We start from the raw sequence: 21,576 nt of genomic DNA, 5'->3' as shown, positions 1-21,576 counted from the left end.
TGGTTCAGATTTCTTCAACATCGTATCACAAGAATACAATTGGTCCTCTCTGTTTGGCACTTTGAGATTCATGCAACATTTCAGCGTATGTCATGTTGAACCAAATGCAGACAACAGACAAGGATTCTGCCAAGAAAAAGCCAATGTGGTCTTTTAAATTCACTCAAGCACAAAGTGGGCAGGATGTTTCGCTGCTTATTATGCTGCAGCCGTCAAAGCTGTTTCTTCAGTCCAAACTGGATCCAACTTTTTTTCTTTTTTTTTCAACCTCTGGGTCTTGGAATGAGACCAACCAAAGCAGCGGCCGAAGTAGAACAGAACATTACACCAATGAGTAAGACAGAGGGAAAAGCTAAAGGAGGGGGGACAGTTTAGAGATAAAGGTGAAGAAGACAAAGGATGGGTGAGAAAAGGAGAGGGGGAGAGAGACAGAGAGAAAAAGAGAAAGAGAGAGAGATCCAAATAAGCTGTCCAGTTTGGCTCCTGTTAAGAGAATTGAGAAGCAGGAAATCAATAGTGGCTGCCACCCAGGCAGCCAAATAATGGAGGCTTTACAGTGGCACACTGCAAACGATGGCTACACATTAATAAGGAAAGTGCTGTTTGGGGGACAAATGAGATGCCATCATATGCTGTGGCCTGATTGTGGAATGATGAATTGACATACAATGAAAGCTGCGATAAATGATAAGACTAAATAAATATAAATATTCTGGTAAATTAGTGCAAGTAACTAAAACATGACTAGTTAGCTGGTTAAGCCTGTGGCTGCAGCTCATACTGGTGTGAAATAAAAATGATCATGTGCAAGGATGCACAGCTAAAATAGAAAGAAATTCTACAAAGAATATAATTCATGTCAGCATAACAGGAGATCTTGAGTATACCTGCAAATGTCATTCTTTGTCAACAACACTGATTCTAGATCTTTGAGACTCCATATCCTGAGATTTATTTTATTTTTAAACTTCATGTCAGTTATATACAACAAAAGGCCATGTTAAACTTTTTTCCCATACGTTTGGTGGTGCTCTCATGACTGTAGTCTGAAGAGGCTACCAGCAAAATTAGATATAACCATGCATACTGTAAATCCAAAAGAGAAACAAAATAAAAACTTAAAAGTCTGTTCAGCATAGAAAGTTCCTCACATTTCCATCATGACTAAATGGTTTGAAAGTCTTAAATGTTACTTAAAAGTAGCTTTGAGAAAGCAAGCTCATCATTTTTTGGGGGGGGGATTTGAAACCTGAAACGCTCTCTTGCTTGTCGTCCATTACAGGCTTCCACTGTAATACAAACCTGCCAATTCATCTGTAGTTCTTCATTAAAGCCTCATCCTTTCCACTGGTTTATCTCACTCTGTTGAAGCTAGTCAGTAACTGAGGAAAAGTGTGCAGTCAGCTTTTTCCTTAAAGGTCACATGAAAAAAAAAAGAAAAGTCAGACTGACAGTATTGGCTACACGGGGATAAGATCTTCCACCGTTGCTGCTAATTTCCCCTTAAACCTGACCAAATGTCAGCAGCACGCTTGTTTGAGGCTGTTGCAGCACAGTGTCAGTTTGCAGTGGTTAAAGATGGTTGGGATGGTAATGATTGGGATGGTAATGAATGGTGCTGCTGTCATTAGCTGTGGTATGAGATGGGATTACGTCTCATGTCTGTCTGGATATTGAGTTACACCGAAAGAATATTAAAGAATATATCCCAACCCATGATGCATGTTAATAACATAGCCCTCACCAATAGCAAAGCATGCTGGTGTGTCTGAAAGTGACAAATTAAGTAAGTAATAATTAGTCTGTTTCATATTTCTTCACGAGGCATTCTGGTTGCTGAGTTAGTTGTGCTGACTTCCTATTGGTTCATCATCATGAGCGAGCCCTTATTAAACGGTGGTCATTTGATAGAGTGCATGCATGGAGACTTTCATATTGTGTTCTTTGTAATTCTTATTGTGCACTCTCTAGTCTTTTAACATGTATATGTGTATGTGGTTGAAGGGCATTGAGCCCAAGCCAAATTTCCCCCCAGGGGGACAATAAAGTATCTATCTATCTATCTATCTATCTATCTATCTATCTATCTATCTATCTATCTATCTATCTATCTATCTATCTATCTATCTATCTATCTATCTATCTATCTATCTATCTATCTATCTATCTATCAATCAATCATAGTTGCTTATATGTTTAAGACAACCTGTTTTCTCCAACTTCAAGTTATGTCAAACTAAAGGTCAACACACATCTACTGCAGGACACACACAGTTTGAAACTTGGAAATATATGTGTAGTTATGCGAGAGCTTATTAGTCATTATACAGAAGGGCCATTAACATGAGTACCTCCCCTGTTCTATCTCTGCCCTCAAAATTACACCAAACATGTTTCAGTGCCCTGGCTCTCGCCCCAGAAATTCTTGGTTTTGGTGTAATTTAAGCAGGAGTTTCTACCTAGATGTTGCCTAAAATTCCATGAATCATTTTCTCTGCAGCTTTTTTCACAACTGTAATTCTCTCCACAGTACTTTCCCCGGGTGGAATAATAATGTGCAGGTTGCGTGGGGAATATCATAACAGAACGGTATCATACCAATGCAGGACTCGCACATGTGTGGGTTTATCTACTCATAATCTCTCTCACACACTATCCTTTGCCCAGCACAGATTCAATCATGAATAAAAGATACATACATTCATTCACAAACTCGACCAGGAGAAATTTCAAGTATTTCCTTCACATCATTAAGTAACAATAGTTGCATGTATCAAACAGATGACCTACAACTCAGTTTCATGTGCTTGAAGCAAAGCACACGAAACAGACTTAAAATGCCATAACAGAAATTATCAGTGTTGTTCGGTTTAGTGGTTATTCCCTGTAATTCTAATATCACTGGCGTTATATAAACATGTTATGATTTGGTTGGTGCAAGGCCAGGGTGCTGCTGCTGGCTTCTCTTGGCATAGCCCTAATCACAGTGTGGTATGAGGATAGCAGCTGATTAGTATATTCATGACTAAATGCATATTTTACTAATTTGAAGCATAAAAGCTCCTGTTAGAAATCTTTGATTAAAGTATATATACTGTCTGTGTCATTTGCTCATCATAAATGAGGGAACATCGTCTCTGCTTTGATGGAAGTAATGCCTCTAATATAATTACAGCCGAGCTTTTATACTGACAAGCGCTCATCAAATTTAATAAGCCTAACAAGTGACTTTACTGTTCGATTGTGAAATAGCACATGAAGCGTTAGACAATAAAACTGATGCAACTCTTACTTTTGATAGTGTTACCTTCCACTGGATTGACAATAAACCTGAGATCACTCCTTCTCTCACCTCTGATTCAAACTGGAGCCTGCACTTTGAAGCAGGAACGAATGGTTTCAAGAGAGAAAAAGAGGGAGAGAAGGTAATAACAGCCGAAAAGGCACAGATAGAGTAGCGGGCGAGAGAAAGCATTTAACAAGGCCTTATTCAATACAAGGATGGTGTGTAGATAACTGATGGTAGCCAATCAAGACGGTGAGAATGGCAGGCTTCCTTGTTTGTCGAGCTGTAAGGAGATTACTTACCACCGGCCACAACATCTTATCCCCTAAATCCCTCTCTAACACTAAGCAGCCTCCAGCAAATACAGATCTCATGCTCCTTGTTGCCACCCAATTCTGGCACTGTGCTTCATCCTGTGTGTCAGGATATAAAGAAGACAACACACAACACAAAGGAGAGTAAAGACACTGACAGCCAAAACAAAGCGGGGGCTCTAAAAAGCCTGAGGGGGACTTAACAGATTATCAAAAAAAATCTGTGTATTCCAATCCAATCCAGGAAAATATGCCCTCCTTGTTAGCAGCAAACAGATAACAGTGTCAGAAACATAATAAAATCCAGCAGTCTGAGAATTATACAACCTGTCAACATCTCACCCTTGATGATACTGGTGATCAATATTGGTAGGGGCCCAAAAGTCGGGCACCATTTTTTCATTAAGTCATTTTACGACTGTAAGTCATACATACTTATAATTAAGCAAATAACAATGCATCAGTCTTCAGAAAAACTCATGCAACACTGTGTGCATGTCAGTGTGGGGTCCAACACCAAAGATGAGAAACAGGCCGATCTGACAATCGACAAGAGAATGTAAAAAGTGAACTACAGAGGGACACATAGGGCAAGATTAACGAGATCAAAACTCTGTTGTAACCCAGCAGGGCTCTTCAAACTTTCAACCACCTTGAGAGAGGAGAAACTTCTATTAGAACTAATTCACATTTGGGCACTAACTTCCATAGCCGCAGCTCTGTTTGGGTGAAGAGGAGGGTGAGAGATTACACTCGGGCTGGCAGCCGGCCAATATCAACGTTTGAAGATGTCTTTTGATCACGGCTACATATAGCAAGTTTTCTCTTTTCACAACATTAATTAGTGCGGCCGGCCCACAAGACCCATCGTTGCCATTAGAAGCCTCTTTAGTTAGAATTCTCCATTAGCAAGCGCACATGTTCACACACACAAGCGCACACACTAACACACTCAAACAGATTTGTTAAGTAAATGAGAGTAGCTTTATAGCAGTCCTCTGTGAGCAGTAAACAGACGTTTACATCACTATAAAAAATTTGCAGGGTGTTAGGAGATAACGGAGACTCAGCAACACGCCGCGAGAGCACTTCCACTCAACAGCTATCACCTCATGCATGCATTTGTTAAAAATACACACTGCAAAATATGTGGAGATTCATTCTGCTTCCAAAATTTCTTTCACATATTACAACAGTGACAGAAAATCAAACCAGTGTGGAAGAAAAACAAAAGACAAATCTGTTAAATTAAATTTTTGATTTCCCCCATGTATCACATCAATAAGAACAGAGATGGTCACACTTTGTCTAATCCAGTTTATTCTTTCTCAGTAAAAGAAAAAGTTGGAAAGGGGAAGCAAAAGGTAAAGCAATGGAAACAAAAAATTACAGATTTTTTCCACATTCATCTTCCCATATTGTAACCACATTACAACCAAAAACTGCAGCTCTACACTAAAGTGTAACTAAATCTGAAACGCAAGAAGGGGTTAAATAAGGTTTTCTTTAAGATACAGAATATTCATTCAATATGCATTTTCTGTTCATTACTTCCACAGTCCACCAGGAAAACATTTTGACAGTAATTATTTGCTGATTTTAACTTTCAGCACTTTACCCACCCCTGCTCTCTTCCCTCATCTACAGCAAAACAAGAAAGGAGGAGGAGGGGAGACAGGGGGTGAAATGAGGAAAAATAGAGCAATCAATAAGCGGAAGATGAGAAAAGGAAAGTCAAAGGCAGGAGGAGAAGGATGCATGTGACCTCATCATGCTAGCAGGAAACCGAAACATGTTGGGGGAAATTAGAACATTAAAGTCCTATGAAGAAAAATGAAAACCAAAGAATATTAAGTCTCCTTTCAAATATTGTGGCAAAAGTGAACTCAAACAATACGGATCATGGAAATGAAGGCCTAACAGACATCACAGTCCCTAACAGGAAACTCTGAGTGATGCTCTGCCAGTTTCCGCTTCAGTCCAAACTCAGAATGAACAGAGCAACCTTTGATATTGCCCGTTTGTGCTCAAGGTGAACGGCAGCTGAGCACATAAAACAACATAAAAGTGTGAGTCCATGTATAATAGTACACTGATGAAAGGATGTACACACTGCAGATATTCCAGGTTCACTCATAAACTATAAGTAAATTTAAATGTCCTTGTATCCTGTAAATTTTAGTCTTCCTGAAGTTTGTACACATCCAGTACACATAATCCACATGTTAGTGAAAAAGACTGTGGAAATGTCATCGTGTGGAAGGGCTGTGGGGAATAGAGCGATAAAGGTCGAGACAAAAGAAGGAAGACAGAGAAAATCCCCGACAAATTAAGTTTTGATCAATCAATCACATCCTGATGTTGAAGACAGATTCTGTGTGCAATCCATGGACAACCAGCTCACTGTTCCCACTTGTGTCTGCGTGTGTTTGAGTCCGCCTCACCGTACAACTGCTGAATTTGGATTTACAGTTATCACCCCAGTTTCATAGTCCACAATGGCAGAAACAGCTTTGCAACTATCTTAAAACAAAAGGAGGTGTTCCATAGCAGAAAAAGAAGCAAGTTGCTGGGAGGAGGGGTGAAGATTGGGCTGCGATATCCTGAGGTGGATGATTAACAGGTGTTTGAATTTCTGAAGGTTTAGGATTAAATGTGGTGGACGGCCGTGGGGTAAGACACTGACTTTAAGTCCTTGCTTGGTGCAGAGTAGAAAGCAGCTCTGTCTGACTTTGAGGTAAAGAACAGTCTATAAACAGCGCCAAAGAGAAAGTGTACACAAAGGGTAACCACCCCTTCCTCCTCCTCCTTGTCATTCTTCTTTTTTTTTCTTTTTTTTTGAGGTAAAGAGTATAGTCTTAAACTGGCTTCCAGGACAAACATTTCTGTATCCTCTCTTCATCTGTTTTTTCCGTTCTTACTCCACTCACACATGTGTAGTCAGGAGCTTGCAAAAAATGTGAAGAAACTCTTGCTCTTTATTGTTCTTTCATTCCTGGGTATGGATTTTCCAAAAGGCATCTTAGCAGCAGGGATATGATCAAGCCAACAGAAGTGGAGAACAAACAGGCTATGAGAACAGTGGGAGTATAATTTAAGAGAAAAAAGTGGAGGTTTGTATCCAAAAAAAACAACAACCTGCAGAAATCTTGAAAAACAAAATGAGGCGAAAACAAAAAAAAACAACAACAAAAAAAACAAAATCAAATCCCTATTAGTGCTAAGACACCTTCTGATTGCCGAGATTCTTCAGGAGCACTCCTCCCCGATGCGCTGGCATGAGCGGCCCACCTTGCGGTCAAGCTTGACCATCTTTAGGACAGCCTCCTGACGACCACGGCCCAGGTGGTCAAACAGACACTCGTGCTGCTCTGGGAGCCGATGGAGCATACAGAAGACATAACCTGGGGGGGGGGGAAAGTGAGGGAGAGGTTCGTTTGAATAGTTCTGTGGATGTGCAAATATAGTTTTAGTTTAATGACACTTACGACAATATGAATGAGAAACAGACAGAACGCCCAAGAATATTGCTAAGAAACGGTACAATTAAGTTTCTCTACATAAAGGACTTATTTGAAACCATTATAATTTACACAAGGAAGTGGGCGTTTTATTTACAATGTGAGTGTTACAAGAACTAAGGGGTAATAGCTTACATGTACATGATATACAAGTCTTCAAAAAAGCCAAGGGCAGATTATATTTGCTGCCTTTTCATGCCTTTGTAGAACGTCTTGTTAACAGAGAAGACATTTGATTCTAGTTGAAAGCTTCCTCTTTTGACTCTATTCAACAAAGGCAGACAACCCTCATCTCTCTCATTGACTCTGTCTGTACTGTAGCGCGCTCAATAAAGGGCCCTGCCACTGTAGGAGGCTCGTTAACCTCAGAGAAGCTCGTTAGCTCTCATCGTCTTAAATTCATTCATTAATACGCATAATAACACTGCTGGCATTCAATGAGCAGTGATTAAAAGCCCAGTTTGACAGCTGGTTGCTATGCAATTAAAACCTATGCAATTACAGTGCACACAAAGGGAGTAGAAAGGAGAAAGTTGTTTAATATTTGAGTCCATTAAAGGGACGGGTTTCTAGTCACTACCCAAGAATTAAAAACTACTTCTAGTTACTTGCTGCAATAAAAGTAGAGAGAATTGCCATGATGACATAGTATAAGTGTCAAGAACTCATATGCAAAACACCGTATTAATGTAACTTGCATTTTATATTTTTACATTGTATTTTCACCCTATTTTAAAAACAGAAATGCAATGATTTGCTCGAAGGCATTCATTTGCAACAAAGAATAAGCCAATTATTACCAACCACTGATAAGACTGATTTTTAAGAGTTTTTTTTACGACACTGTTTTAAGGCAACGATAACAGGTCGATTATTTTTCCTTCAGAAACTACCAATCAACTATTTTCCACCAAGTTCACAGCTGAAAATAAACGGAGTTGAGTTTTGGAATATCAGTGAGCTCAGAGGAAATTTAGTGAGTAGAAAATGCTTTTTGGCAAAATAATAAAATTCGTATATGTACCATAACTTTTATGTCTTTCAAGTTTCTATTGCATAAAACTGAAGACCATATTTTCTTCCCAGCTAAGGGTTAGAGAGGTAAGGCTGAGATGTGCTTTTACACTTTGTGCACAGAATTGCAGAACATACATGAATTAATAGGGTGACTATTAAGTGGTTTTCACCATCCCTGCTGCTGCACAACATGCAGCATGCAGATATTTACTCAACTCAGTAAATTCAGAATACCACAGCCCATTGTCCATACTTGCATCACATTAATAACATACAGTTAATATATCATGCTAATTTCTAAGAAGTTACTGGCTCAGGGAAAAGTCATAGGACTACTTCCCACCTCTGCTGGGTCTCCACATTGGAAGAAAGCTTGTATGATTTGATACGTTTTCAAGTTTTAGTGCTATTAGTCTGTGTCATACTTTCACCTCAAAAGATGAATATTGTAGCCCCTGTGTAACAGCATAAGTCTACCGAGTATGACAACATTGGATCAGACACTGTGGCGGAGCTATCTTTTTTTCCCTTCATTTACAATCTGAAAAGTGTCTGTGCTTTCAACTCATTATCAGACCTTCTTAGCTTACATTCTGCAGGACCATTAGCAAAGTAATCTGCAATTACTGCAATAGTCAGAAATCACTGTAATTGCCACCATTTCCCCTTCAGTCTGTAGAAAGCATGTTTTTGTAGTAAGCACTGGACTATTAAGGATAGATGGCCCCTGCATTAGGCAGCGCCTGGTGGAAAAAAGGCAAGTCAATTTCCAATTTAGAAATTAGTGTGTGGGTTTAAGCAGATGGTCTTTAAGCAGTGAAGAGCTGTGACTTTTTAAGTACTTTAATTTGTATGCAAACAAGTTGATTATAAAGCCAAATATTGGTTTAAACTGCATTAGTGTTTGTGGTAATTGGCTTATGTTTTATGTGCAATGTGAAACATTCAGGCTTTCCGTAATGGTCCCCTAAGGCAAGCAAAAGGACTATGGTCATTGATATTTCTGTCAACAACACAAACATGCACAGGTAGTAGACACATTAAACTGCATGGGGTGAAAAATTCACAAAACCACCACCAAGCTAACTAGCATTTATTTATGAGGCCAATACTGACCACCGCATAAGTAATTTATTACGTCGTGCACATGCAAGGCACACAACTGAGGTCTTCAATAATAGCTGCCACTACTTAATGTGCATTCTTTAGTGTATGAGTGCGCCTGTGTATGAATTAGCTTAAGTCTCTTCATTGATCGTGCTGTTTGTTCTAATGTATGTTTGAGTTGTAGCACCGTACCACAGCGACAGGAACCCAGCTCTTGCTGTACCAGCTCCAATTTGGTTTGGCAGCGATGGCAACGTTTGCGGCTCCGCTGTTTAGAGCCGCTGCGAGATGCAGACGATGATGATGATGCAGACAAGGATGACAACGATGATGAAGAATCCTCACTCTCTGGCACTGCTCCCACTCTTGCTCGTTTTTCGGGTGAAACATCGCTTTCGGACTCCGAGGCTGGAGATAAATAGAAGCACATGCACAGAACATAAAGAGGAAAAAAAAGACATTAGCTACAATGTACAATATCTGCAACTCAATCAAGCTCTCAGAATATGAATAAATCTGTTTTCTGTTGCCAAAGGCACGTGATGGTTAACTGACATGAGAAACGAGGGTTCAATTATTAGTCTACCAATATACTTGGAGCAAAAAACTGTTTTATCACTCTCCTTCCAATATAATAAACCAAAAAGCATTCATCTCCTGTGTCCAGGACTGCAGCCTTGATGAGTTTTTTTTTTAATTCACACCTCCCGTAATATGCTCCATAACAACTTTCATTTAATACATAGAGACATCATCTCTGATTTAGTGATTTCTGTAACTGCAAGAGAACAGATGACGGCACAAGGATGGCATCAGGACAAAACCGTCTCTTTGTGTTAAATAAAAAGGAGCTTTGGAGATTAATGGCTGTCCTGTATTAGATTACATTCAAGCCAGCACCTGAGACAGCAAGAGCATGTAGCTCTTGCTGTAGTTTCCAATGGTCAGCTGGAATTTCAACTCAGCTTTTCTCATCAATCCTGCAGACTTTTTCCCTGGCCAGGCCAAATGCAGATCAGCGCTCAATAAATCTCTGAGAACTAGGCCAAGCTGAGCAGCGAGATCTCCCTCGCCGGCCCCATCGATCCCTATGTGTGTGTGAGTATGTGTGTCTGTACATGTGCCAGTGCATGTTGTGAAAAAAAAAAAAAAAGGTTTCCTCCTCGCCTGCCTTTTGTTATCCTGATAAATCTCTGCAGCCAATTTACACAGGCTGGAATAGCAAATTCAACTGTGAGTCAACAGCTGGCAAGAGTGTTTTTGCTTCCAAAAAAAGAAGAAAGAAATAGATCTTTGGAGTGAAAACATTTCTATTGTAAACTGATCAAATAAAGCCCGATTTAAGAGTGCAAAGAGCTGCACAGATGACTGGCAAAGCCAAGTACTTCTATAGAGACTGTAAAAAGTGAAACATCAGCTGAGAAAAAGGTTTAAATGCTGCTGTGTGTGCTTGAGCGTTACTCTATGGTGCTCTGCTCACATGATCCTGCTACATCAGACAAGGGATCAACATGTTCATACACCGTTGCTGAGCCTTGCCTACTCTGCGGTTGTCTTAAGTCATGTGCACGCACGTGTTCATCATGTGTGTGAGCACAGCAGGTTGTGTCACCAAAGGGTGAAGGCACCATAAAGGGAAACATAGACTAGAAGAAAGCCTGCAGCGCTTCTTAAACATCCATCTAATTCAGCTTCTTCTAATTAGCACTCAGGATGATGCTGATGTTATTACCAATGCCACTCTGCATGCTTCAGTTCTGTCACAGCTGTATCCCAAGTCAGTTCCTTAAAATGATAGAATCAAACATAGTGTCTTCTTGCTGTGATGTGACAGGCTACTGAGCTGCAATGCCCCCTTCTGTGTGACCTTTACAAATTTAAATTTTGGTTTAATGTGTATGATGGGTGAGAGAAAAAATCGATTCACATAAGGATTGCGTATTTTTTTTTGATGATTTTTGATGTGTAATGTGTACAGAGAGTCCAGGTTTTGAAAAGGGTTTAAGTTAACTTTATAATGGAGTATGTTAATTTATAGGCTCCTACAGAATTTGTGTGCAGATAAATGTTAAAATTTAGCAGTTTACCTCAGTCTATATCTCATTTTGACAGAAAGGTTTCAGAAGCCTTTTTTTCTATACTCTTTTATTTTTGCCTCTTTGCTTTTGAAAAGAGAGTAAACATATTGCTGCTGAACAGGGCCTGAAGTTAACAGTACTCATGGTACAGTATGGAACAGTACAACACAACACTTGTTCAGTGCTGTGTTGTCTTATTGGCTACCTGCCAATATGGCAGGTAGATTGACAGTTTCACCCGCCAATCACAAAAGTTACCCGCACATGCCCTGCTGCTGAATAAATCTTAAAAACTGACTTACATGTGATGTGTATTTTTGGGGGAAATATGGTTCCTGGAATAGTCTGTAGACAATCATAATCATTCAACTGTTTCACTGGTGTTAAAAATGCAGACTAAAAATCGAGAAAATCTGCCAAATCGTAGAATCGCAATTTAAATCGAATTGGCATCCAAAAAAATTGTAGAAGAATCAAATCGGGAGAAAAGCATATCGTCCCAGCCCTAATGTGTATGTTATTGTTCTGTTCACAGCCAGTATTCACTCTTAACTGCTTCATTGGTTTTACATTTCAACTCCTTGCAGTCAGGCTCTATTACATCCCCAGCATCCTTCCCACTGCTGTTTCTCCAAGAAGAGCAATTAACCTGGCTATTTTTTAATCAATTCAATGCTGCTGATGTTACCGAGTTGCACACTGTGCAGAATACAATTATTGGCATTTTAGTGGTAGAGTGGAGGCATACCTGACTCAAAGGAGCGTTTTGTGGGAGTGGAGAGTGAACCGAAGACTGTGTCTGTGCTGGATACGTCTGAAAGGGAAAATACAGTGAGCAGAATGTGGGAAAGGAGAGAGAAATAAGGAACAAAACAATAAATAACATTAAAATTTAGACCCTAATTACAGAACAACTTAAAAAAGGAAAAGTAAACTCAAACTGGCAACAACTTCATAAACACAGGTTGTAATTATAATCATGCAAGAACAGAAACTGCTAGGAACTTTGCTGTTAGTTGCTTGGATACTCCCATACCTTTTCCTACATAGCAATGGGATGAAAAAACCTATCTATCTATACTTCCATCCATACTAGAAAATATAGAAATAATGAGTTACATTTACTCAGTTTACTTATCTAAAATATGTAATTGCTGCTGCTGCCCTGTTGATTATAACTTAGAAGGATGGGATTCAATTATTTTCATTCTGACTTTCTTTTCCTAATACTAGTCCATCAAAACTTTTAGTCATGACCAAGACTAATTAGAGTGAAATGAACCATAGCACAAAATGCCCAGAAAACAAAAACATTTCCAGTGACAAAGCATGAAAAACCTTAAACAACCTTAAAGGCAGATGTGTTATCAGTCGATTATTCTTTAGACCTTTCACTAAAATTAAACTTTCAGGTATCAATTTATTAACATAAATGATTGTTTTTGTCAGTTTGTTAGTGGAAAAACAAGATAGTTCCGTATCTATAGATGTGCCACAATCAGGTTCTTGTATTTATTGCTTAAACAAAAAAAAAAAAACCTTCTCCTGTTACAGAGAACCAAGTTAGTGTGGGCAAATCTTTTCACAAGCAGCACACATCCATCTGGTAGCCACTTTATTGTCCTGTCCTGCACTGGCCTCCGCAAATAACCTTGTCACAGTATAGTGATGACGGATGCCCTGGCAATTGTAGGTGTCCTCTTAAAACCTTCACTTCTGAATAGATACCCTTTCCTATCATTCTCTCTATCTGTGCCATGAGGACAAATATAGCCAGGGCAGGGGCACTGCAGCTGCAGCCTCGGTTGGCAGAAACTAGCAGCAGCCTTCTACAGAGAGACACCGTCGTCGACTCAAGGCTACAATACTCTGACCAGATTACAAAGCCTTCAAGCTCAACACCTCATGCAATTTTGGCATTCAGAGTGGGAGTGCACCGTGGTCCACAGTGGAGAAAAAAAATGATCCTTTCGATAAACTATAGCTGAAGGCAAATCACTTATCAGAGCTAATAGAGAGACAGTGGCCCCACACCAGCTACGCTGATAAGAAAACCCGGTGAGATTAACATCTCACTGATTAACTGCTGTCTTACCGTCCTGAGCAGGTAAGGATGTCGCCCCCATCTCTCCTGGTGAAGGGTCCTCAGATGTGCTAGGCATCGACATCAGTGACTGACTAATGCTGCTGTTTGTGTCATTACAGAAGATGTCTGCTTGGCTGCTGCTGGAGCTTGACGAGGCCTTCGGGGCACAGTCGTCGTCCGGCTGTTTCTTCTGAATGTCTACAAAGAAGATAAATGGTGAGACATTTGTGTGTACAGAAATGAATGTATCTATCTATTGGAGTGTGGAGTGGTTGTTAAATTAGGCAGTAGGCCAAACAAGTGTGTCTGGCACAGAGAGAGAACTCAGGTGCAACTTCAGATTATGCTTAATTTCACACAGAAACTGCAGTGCACTGACACAATATTGCTTGAATCTTATGTAAAAGGACAGATTTCTACTCTAAACGCTGGCACCGATTCAGAGGATGAACTAAAGCCTGAGTGAGAAGGGACAAAATTATTTGGTGAAACTTCAAAGCCCAACACTTGAAGGTTTCTAAAGAGTATGGAATCAGGAAGGAAATCCGTCACCTTACTGATGAAGATAAAGGAAAGGCCAAAGCAAATACCAACAACTATCAGTTGAAATCTGATAAAGAAAGGCGAGATGTACATGTTTTTGCTGCAAAAATGCTATAACTAAAACTAAAAATCTGAACCGTAAACAGAGTTATGGATGAGTGATTAGGACACTGCACTTTACCCCTGAGTTTCTTCCTCAGACTTCTTTCTCCATTTCTAATCACTTCAAGGCCTCTGCAGCAAAGCTGCAGCAGGTGAGACAGTGTTTTAACAACCCCCCTCCCCTACCTCCCCAGACTCACGCCGACCAATGTTAGACACAAGATCAGTCAACCAAACAAGCACACAACAGAACAAGAACTTACCTGCAAAACATTTTGAGCAAAGATTCATGGTTTTGCTTGACCTGTTGGAAAGATCAGACAGAGAAAGCAAATTAGATAATCACATACTGTACAAGAAGTGATAAGACATTCAAAAAAATGCCAAAAACCAAATGCTAGTGCCTTTTGCTGGTGGAGCTTCACACAGCAAGAGCAACTACATGTTTTCATGAATTCTGGCTTCCAGAATGAGACTCTATTTCACATTTGGGATCTTGGGAGAGAAAATCAAAATAAGGAGAGTGATCCAGACTTTCAGTCTTGAATAATTCACCGAATTCAAAGCTGCGATGCAATGAAGCTGTCAAGGTCTAAGCAGCATGACTGTTATGAGGCCACAGCAATTGAGATTGGATTTTTGTTTAGACTGTGTTCTACACATCTTGCACCTACTGTGGGAAGATCAAATATTGAAAAAAAATCTATTACATTTACAAAGTGCATTATGATTACATTACAACTCCATCAGCACCTAAAACAAACACTGTTGGACTATTTTCCTCTGATGGTCAAAAACCTCTTCATGTAGCTTTAAAATGAGCTGAAGATATCTGCTGTTACCTGTTTGTTTTGAAATAAATCATTATTATAACATTATTTTAAATGTCTACACACATCTACAGATCGGGAATTGATTATTTTAACCTATTTTACACTTATCAGAAAAAGTCAATATATAATTGGCTGATAGTCAAGGTGATTTTTTTTTTGTGTGTCTAGCAAACAAAAGATTATTTTACACGGTGCAGGAGGAGTGGAGGTGAAAATGTGTTCATGGAGGTCACAAATGCCAAGCCCCTGTACCTTGTGTAGGCTGACATGGAAACCACTGAACTGGTCTGATGACGGTGCGCAGGAGTCATGAAAGGAGAAAATAAATTCTCCTTTATTCTCTTAATCAAACACAAAAGCTCCAATTAATTGAGTCATTCCTTGTATTTGGATGGAAAAAATCTTACTGATTCCCAAACATACTTTCCCAGTCGTAATCTAAGATCAAGATCTCTGATATAAAGTAGCTGCTGTTATGAGGTAGGTCACTAAAACCTCTGCTTTCAGTGGCACAGCTCTTTCACCACAGATGGCTCTGGCTTTCCTTCTCTGAGGGCTCCTCTCATTTCCTCTCCAGCCCTCGCCCTTACTGTCTGCGCATCAAGCGTGACGGTCGCTGCTATCAGTCACATTCTATTTATTTTTGGGTGCTTCGTTGCACACCTTTGTCCTCATTTCTAAATGTAGGGTCAGCTGCAGTCAACCTGAGGGCTGTCTGTCAGTGTGCCACTGTGTGGTCCTGGGTATAAAAGAGAAAGGAGGAAGCAAGAAGTAAAGATAGAGGAGAAGTCTCATCATGAGACACACAGGCAGGGAAGAAGCCAATACTGGATAAACAACAAGTCGTATCCTGTTGTCAACCTTGCAAATCAGAGGTAATCAAATCACAGATTAATTAAGGGACTAAAAGGGTTGAGAAAGTTTGAGAAAGAAAACACGCAGGACAGAAGTGACTGTGTGCTTGTTAAGCTGAGTCAAGTTTGAACAGAGTGCTCACAATCAGTCTGTTCCTTAGTTGGCCCACTGCTGTGACTAATGAGAATACCTGATTGGAACAGGCAGGAACATGGGCTCCGTCACCTTGGTAATTCGGTTTGAGTGACACAACAGAGCAAAGGCTTTGGATGGATGATAAACATTTCAAGTTCTACGATACTACTGACATGAGGAGTAAAAAAAAAAAGAACAACATCACCGTTAATAGAGTATCTAAAAACAGTCTTTACCAGACGGTGGTTTGTCTAGCGAGGATACAAAACTCAACTGAGTTTTATGTTAGAGATGGAGGAGAGAGGTTTTACTCAGTAGCTCTACTTTCACAGTACAAGCATGTCCAGCAGTCTGGGGTCCTGATGGGCACTTCAATAGCAACTCTAGGGGGCACTCAGTAGAATAAACATATCTCATGATTCCCTCGCTTATTCACATTTCATAAAAGGAGAGTAGCATCAACATTACCACTAATACAGCTGTACTATTGTCAGAAACTGGGACAACAGAAGTAGATCATGGTGTCTAAGACAAAACCAGATAGCCATAGCTGTATGGTATATCTCTGCTATTTTTATAGTACTATATTGTATTGTTCTGAACATGACAATGAGCACTTTGGTGTGCCATTTGTATGAAAAGGGTTCAGGTAACTACAGTGGAATAAAAATTCAGACTTTAAGAATTCTCTATGGTCTTGAATAGCAATAATTGTGAGCCTACAGCACTTTATTACTTCTGTAATAAAACCTCTGCCAGTCATGCATTTGATACTTCTATTGATCTAACTTTTTTTTTTTTCCATTATGAAAAGCAATAGGTACAGGGCTAATTGACAAACAAATTGATTAAGCAATTACTTAACTAATCCAGCAATTCTCTTGCCAATCCAAAGCAATATGGCCTTGGCAACAGCAATCTTCATTATTTATACATATTTTTTGTGCTAATACAAAATCCTTATGGTTGTTTGGTAGAAGTTTAGATTTTAGGAAGCCATTTCTTTCCCATGTGTCCCACACAGTTTACTTCACAGAAAATGTTCAACACTAAACATACTACTTGATGTAAAAAACATTTAGGCCATGTATTTTCAAACTGACGATACCATGAGATGATGTCAACTGGCTACTGCAGTAATAATCCCTTCTTTGAATGAATTATGCTAATGCCAGCAATATTTTGCTGTACATCACTGAAAATATAAGAAAATTGGATTTTTATCATCTTGTTTTAAGCTTTTGTTAGATCACTAACTGACTGCAGTTCCTTCCTGGTTATTTTACTTTTTATCTTTTGAATATACCTACATAAAGAATTTCCTAAAAAAAAACTTTGTAATCTCAATAGTACTGGTGCCACTGCAGCAGAGCAGAAATTTCTCCTTCCTTGGTGACAATGTAATGAAAGCGGAGATAAAGCCACATTTGAAACTGACTGTTATGACTAGTCACTGAACACTGTTCATATTATCCAAATAGCAGTAATGAACAGAAGTTGTATATTAAGCCACCATTTTTTCAAAGAAGAGATACAAAACTATGTTTAACTTGTGAGCCAAGTCCTAGTTATGCAGCACTTGCCAGCCTTGACAAGCATTTGCACAAACACATTCACACAACTAACTGAGGCCTACACAAACAACCCACACCTGCAGAGAGGAGGAATGTAACATTCAAACATAACTGATAACGTGAAACACTGGTAGACTGTAAATGAGCAATGTTAGATCTGTTCATTGAGCAAGCGCAAAACACTGAAACAGTTAGTATAGTAGTATACCAACACAGTACTGAAAGAAGTATCCTATCTGCAATTAAACACAGTCTTCTCCACCAAATCAGGCAATATAAGGCTGAGACATAATGACATGTTGAGGGAAAAAAATATCTTAAATAAACCTTTACTTTCTACTTATTTATTTGCCTCCCCTGTCAAATATCACTTAGACACAATCAAGCCTGAGAACATAACCAAAGGAAGCGCAAACATTAATTTGACACAACTTACTAAATGACAGGTGCAATTATGGTTTATGAACCACAGAGCAACAGTCACAACCATACCTGAATCTGTATCTTGTCATCATTGAGCTGAAACATCTGCAGCATTTACACAACATTCAGGTGTTTTGACACAGTCCCCTTTTTACATTTCAATTCTATTAACATGATGTTAAGTCAAATTGTCATACTGCTGATCCAAGGACCATCGCGCTTTTCAAACAAGGACGATAAACAAATTAATCCAACTCGAGGGTTGGATTTCTACAGCAAATTTATCATAACCAGGCAATAAGCCTGCCCCACTTCAAAGACCTCTTGAAATGCAGATGAGTAATTCAGCTGAGCGCATCCAACTTAGAAAGTCAGGAAATATCATGACATGACAGTGACAACAGTGGTGAGGGAAAAGGAGAAGCCACAGTGCTATATTTGCCTGCCATAAATGAGAACATTAAGTTCAGAAAGGAAACTTCACTTGTTGAGCAGACATGGAACTTTTAGTTCTTAATTTCGAAAATGTAACTAGACATAGGCGCCTAGGCATCATGATTGCCTGGTGATCTCACTTGTCTGGTGTCTGGCATTGTAGATCTAATGACTGACATTTAAGGAGTTTTAGTTATAGTCCTTTTTGTGGTTACCCAACCATTCCACCCATAATATTGCCACAATGAAATTGGCTCATGATAACCACAATATCCTATATGTAAGTATATATAGTTTTATATGAATAAATCTGTGTGTGCGCATATGTATGTAGGCACATACACACAGATATGCAAGTATGAAGTATGTGTATATGTATGTGTGTGTGTGTGTGTGTGTGTGTGTGTGTGTGTGTGTGTGTGTGTGTGTGTGTGTGTGTGTGTAGATGAAAGTATCTTGTGTTTTTGTGTTTACATGACTTGGTTGAACTGGTTTTATGTGAACATCTGACAAGATAAAATGCACTTCTGATGATTAATGTTTTTGCAAACCTTAAAAAAAAACATACTGTACCAGCTTGTCACTATATTAGCACGTTTTTATGCTAATTAGCGCATAGTGTGCTAATATAGCAGCCGATTTGAATTGGTAAACTCATTAGTGCCTACTTCTAGTTTAAAGGTTTTACTACTCACTGTGGTGTCTCGAACCGGCTATAAATAAATGAAGTTAGTACTTTTTAACAAGCCGTTTTCTTATCAGCGCTGTCACACTCGTCACAATACCTGGAGGGTTTATCCCACACCCATACCCTGCTCTCTCTTCCTCCATAGGGAGAAGGTTACCGAGGCCAGTCGGTGTTAGCTAGCAGCTAATGCTACAAAACAATGGGGAGGGGGGTTAATAAGAAAAGCAGCTCATCCCTGTTTGAGCTGCTAACGCTAGTGGCTAGCGGCTGTGCTAGCTGTCGATAGAGAAAGAAGCATTTGAAAGACAATTGAGAGGTATCCGGTCTTACCCCCAGAAGCCACAGGGGCAGCGCGGGGGTATAACGTTAACGTTACTCGGCGGCTTGCTGCCCTCGCTCCCCGTGTCTCCCATGTCGGTATTCGGTGTGAGGCTCTCCGCGTAGCAGGTGAATCCGGGGATGGAGTGAGGGCCTCGTATATGCGTTTAGATCCCCCTGGCTTTGATAAGCACAGAGTTAATACCCCCGGCCAGATTATCCCTCAGACTTTTACTAGACGAGGAACTATTTTGCCGACACGAGCGGCCACTGACTCCGTAAAAATTTAAACTGTTTAAATCGTCGTTAGGACATCGAAGCCGTCAGAACCAGCAACGGTTGGAGCCACCGGGGAATCCTGGGCCGATCAGCTGGAGTGAGGGACAAACCACTGCCAGAGACGGGAGGGGGCGTGTGGGGAAGTGGACAGATAAAAGTTAAACCGACGTGTCTGTGCTGAATAAAAGCTGCCAGAAAATACATAGCCGCACTAGATTTAAGCATTATATATGCTAAAATGCTACTGAGACTAAATATGTAACGTATTTTAACGGTTGTATTTTGAGTACTACTCGATTTAAAATGGTATGATCCATACAAAACTATATTTCAACAGCCAGCGAGAGCTCACAACAACGCTGATAGTAGTTTAGGCGTAACAACTTTACAGGACTATTTTTGAAATGCATGTTATGCTTCCGCAAGAAGATTCAAGAAAAAAAAAATGCGTATATGAATAAAACTAATATACATTTATCAATGGATATATTTTTGATATGTCTCTCAGTAGAGAACACAGGCATAATTTCATTTCGCTGCTTTAGTGTGTGGCATTGTGCAAGCTGGCCCGCTGTCACGCTGTTTTGGCATATGTGGATACACACTTGGATAAAACAGAGCGCAACACCTGTTTTCCTTCCTTTTCCTGCTGTGAGAAAAGCCTACTGCACATGTTGCAAACTGAATTGTTAAAGGAAAAACACATCTACTCTAGAAAGTAGGCTATTCGGACCTCAGATTTTAGACATTATGTAGATTGAAATTTGAATAACTGCCATTTCATGAAATGAGAGACATTTGTTTGCCAAGAGGCTTAAAGAGGACTGATGGTCTGTTGGACAATATCTGATGCCATCCCTATCAAGCATTATGGCAGCATAGCCGACTATGGGGTAGGCCTACGTCTCTGGTAGCCTATTACTTGCAGATTGCAAATAATTTTCAGCTGCATACCACCATTTGAGAAAGAGTGCCTTCCTGGTGTCTCTTACCTGACTCCCTGCCCTTCTGTTTTCAGCGTCCCCAACAAATTCCAGTTCCCCTCCCACACCTCCCACTTCATTAGCCTACTATTCAGTGTGTTATATTTGGCACATTGCATTAATAGGCTACTTAATGTTTCCTTTGTCTGTGTTCCTGTTACTCACGACAATTAAAGTGCCATTTAATCTGAATCTTGCGACAATGATTCCCCCTCCATTACTTTTGTTATGGTTCTTTGTAATGCCAAATTCTAAAATTTTGTAAGAAAGAAATTAAATTAATTTCAAAGCTACACCAAGCAAAATTAAACCACTCTCTCACAATGAAATCCAGTGGTGAAATGTACAAAGGACACACAGGTGGAAGATGCAGCCGTTTACAAATTAGTGTAGTGAAAAGAAAATCAAAAATGGTAATCATTTTCAACATTCACGAATTAATAGTGTAGTGAAAAGAAAATCAAAAACGGTAATCATTTTCAAGTTATTCAGTATTTCGGTGTGAATAGGCTGATAATTGTTGGAGAAAAAAACAAGAACGTGAGAGTTCAACAGCTGACACTTTTAATAGTGATCCAAAGTACACAGCCAAGACAATGTTGGAGTGGCTTCAGGACAAGTCTCTGATAGTGTTGAATGGCTCAGCAAAACCCAGATTTACAGTAATTCCCATAGCACATCGAATCCCAAGCCACCAAATAGTATTGGCAGGACACATGTAAAAGCATCTGCTTGTTAGATGTTGCAAGCTGTTATATGTTCATTATTAGTATGTGGCATCCAATATACCTTTGTCATTCTGACTCATGAAGCAGACTGTTACTACTGTAATACAACTCATTTTGGCTGCATTCAAATAAGGGCATGAGGTGGTTCCTGACCATGCTGGCTCACTGAGGTGACTCACATGTACATGTACAATTCAATAGAAAGGAGTCATTGTTACTTTTATTTGTCACGCCTGTAATGATACTCCTTTTCTTGATAGATTATTGGTAT

At 39.6% G+C, this 21,576-nt stretch overlaps 1 protein-coding gene across 1 annotated transcript; it reads right to left on the bottom strand.

Annotated features, from left to right (window-relative positions):
* Nucleotides 1–4,903: 4,903 nt before the first annotated feature.
* zfand3 (zinc finger, AN1-type domain 3) lies at nucleotides 4,904–19,693 on the bottom strand. The gene is made up of 6 exons (XM_085764140.1): nucleotides 19,328–19,693; nucleotides 14,318–14,358; nucleotides 13,419–13,607; nucleotides 12,072–12,137; nucleotides 9,438–9,653; nucleotides 4,904–7,004 (listed from the first exon to the last, which is right to left on the bottom strand). Exons 1-6 carry the CDS (start codon nucleotides 19,408–19,410, stop codon nucleotides 6,850–6,852), a joined length of 750 nt encoding a protein of 249 aa, XP_085620266.1. The 5' UTR covers nucleotides 19,411–19,693; the 3' UTR covers nucleotides 4,904–6,849.
* Nucleotides 19,694–21,576: the final 1,883 nt, after the last annotated feature.

The sequence above is a fragment of the Trachurus japonicus genome, chromosome 3 (assembly GCF_045865225.1).
Source record: "Trachurus japonicus isolate A0001 chromosome 3, Traja_1.0".
NCBI classification, from domain to species: Eukaryota; Metazoa; Chordata; class Actinopteri; order Carangiformes; family Carangidae; genus Trachurus; species Trachurus japonicus.
This window is presented reverse-complemented; position numbering and strand designations above follow the sequence as displayed.

Coding starts and splice junctions, on each gene's coding strand:
- zfand3 (XM_085764140.1), bottom strand. CDS start 19,410: ATGGGAGACACGGGGAGCGAGGGCAGCAAGCCGCCGAGTAACGTTAAC. Junction 14,359..19,327: donor TGCCCCTGTGGCTTCTGGGG/GTAAGACCGGAT, acceptor TCTTTCCAACAG/GTCAAGCAAAACCATGAATC. Junction 7,005..9,437: donor GCTGGGTTCCTGTCGCTGTG/GTACGGTGCTAC, acceptor CCCCCCCCCCAG/GTTATGTCTTCTGTATGCTC.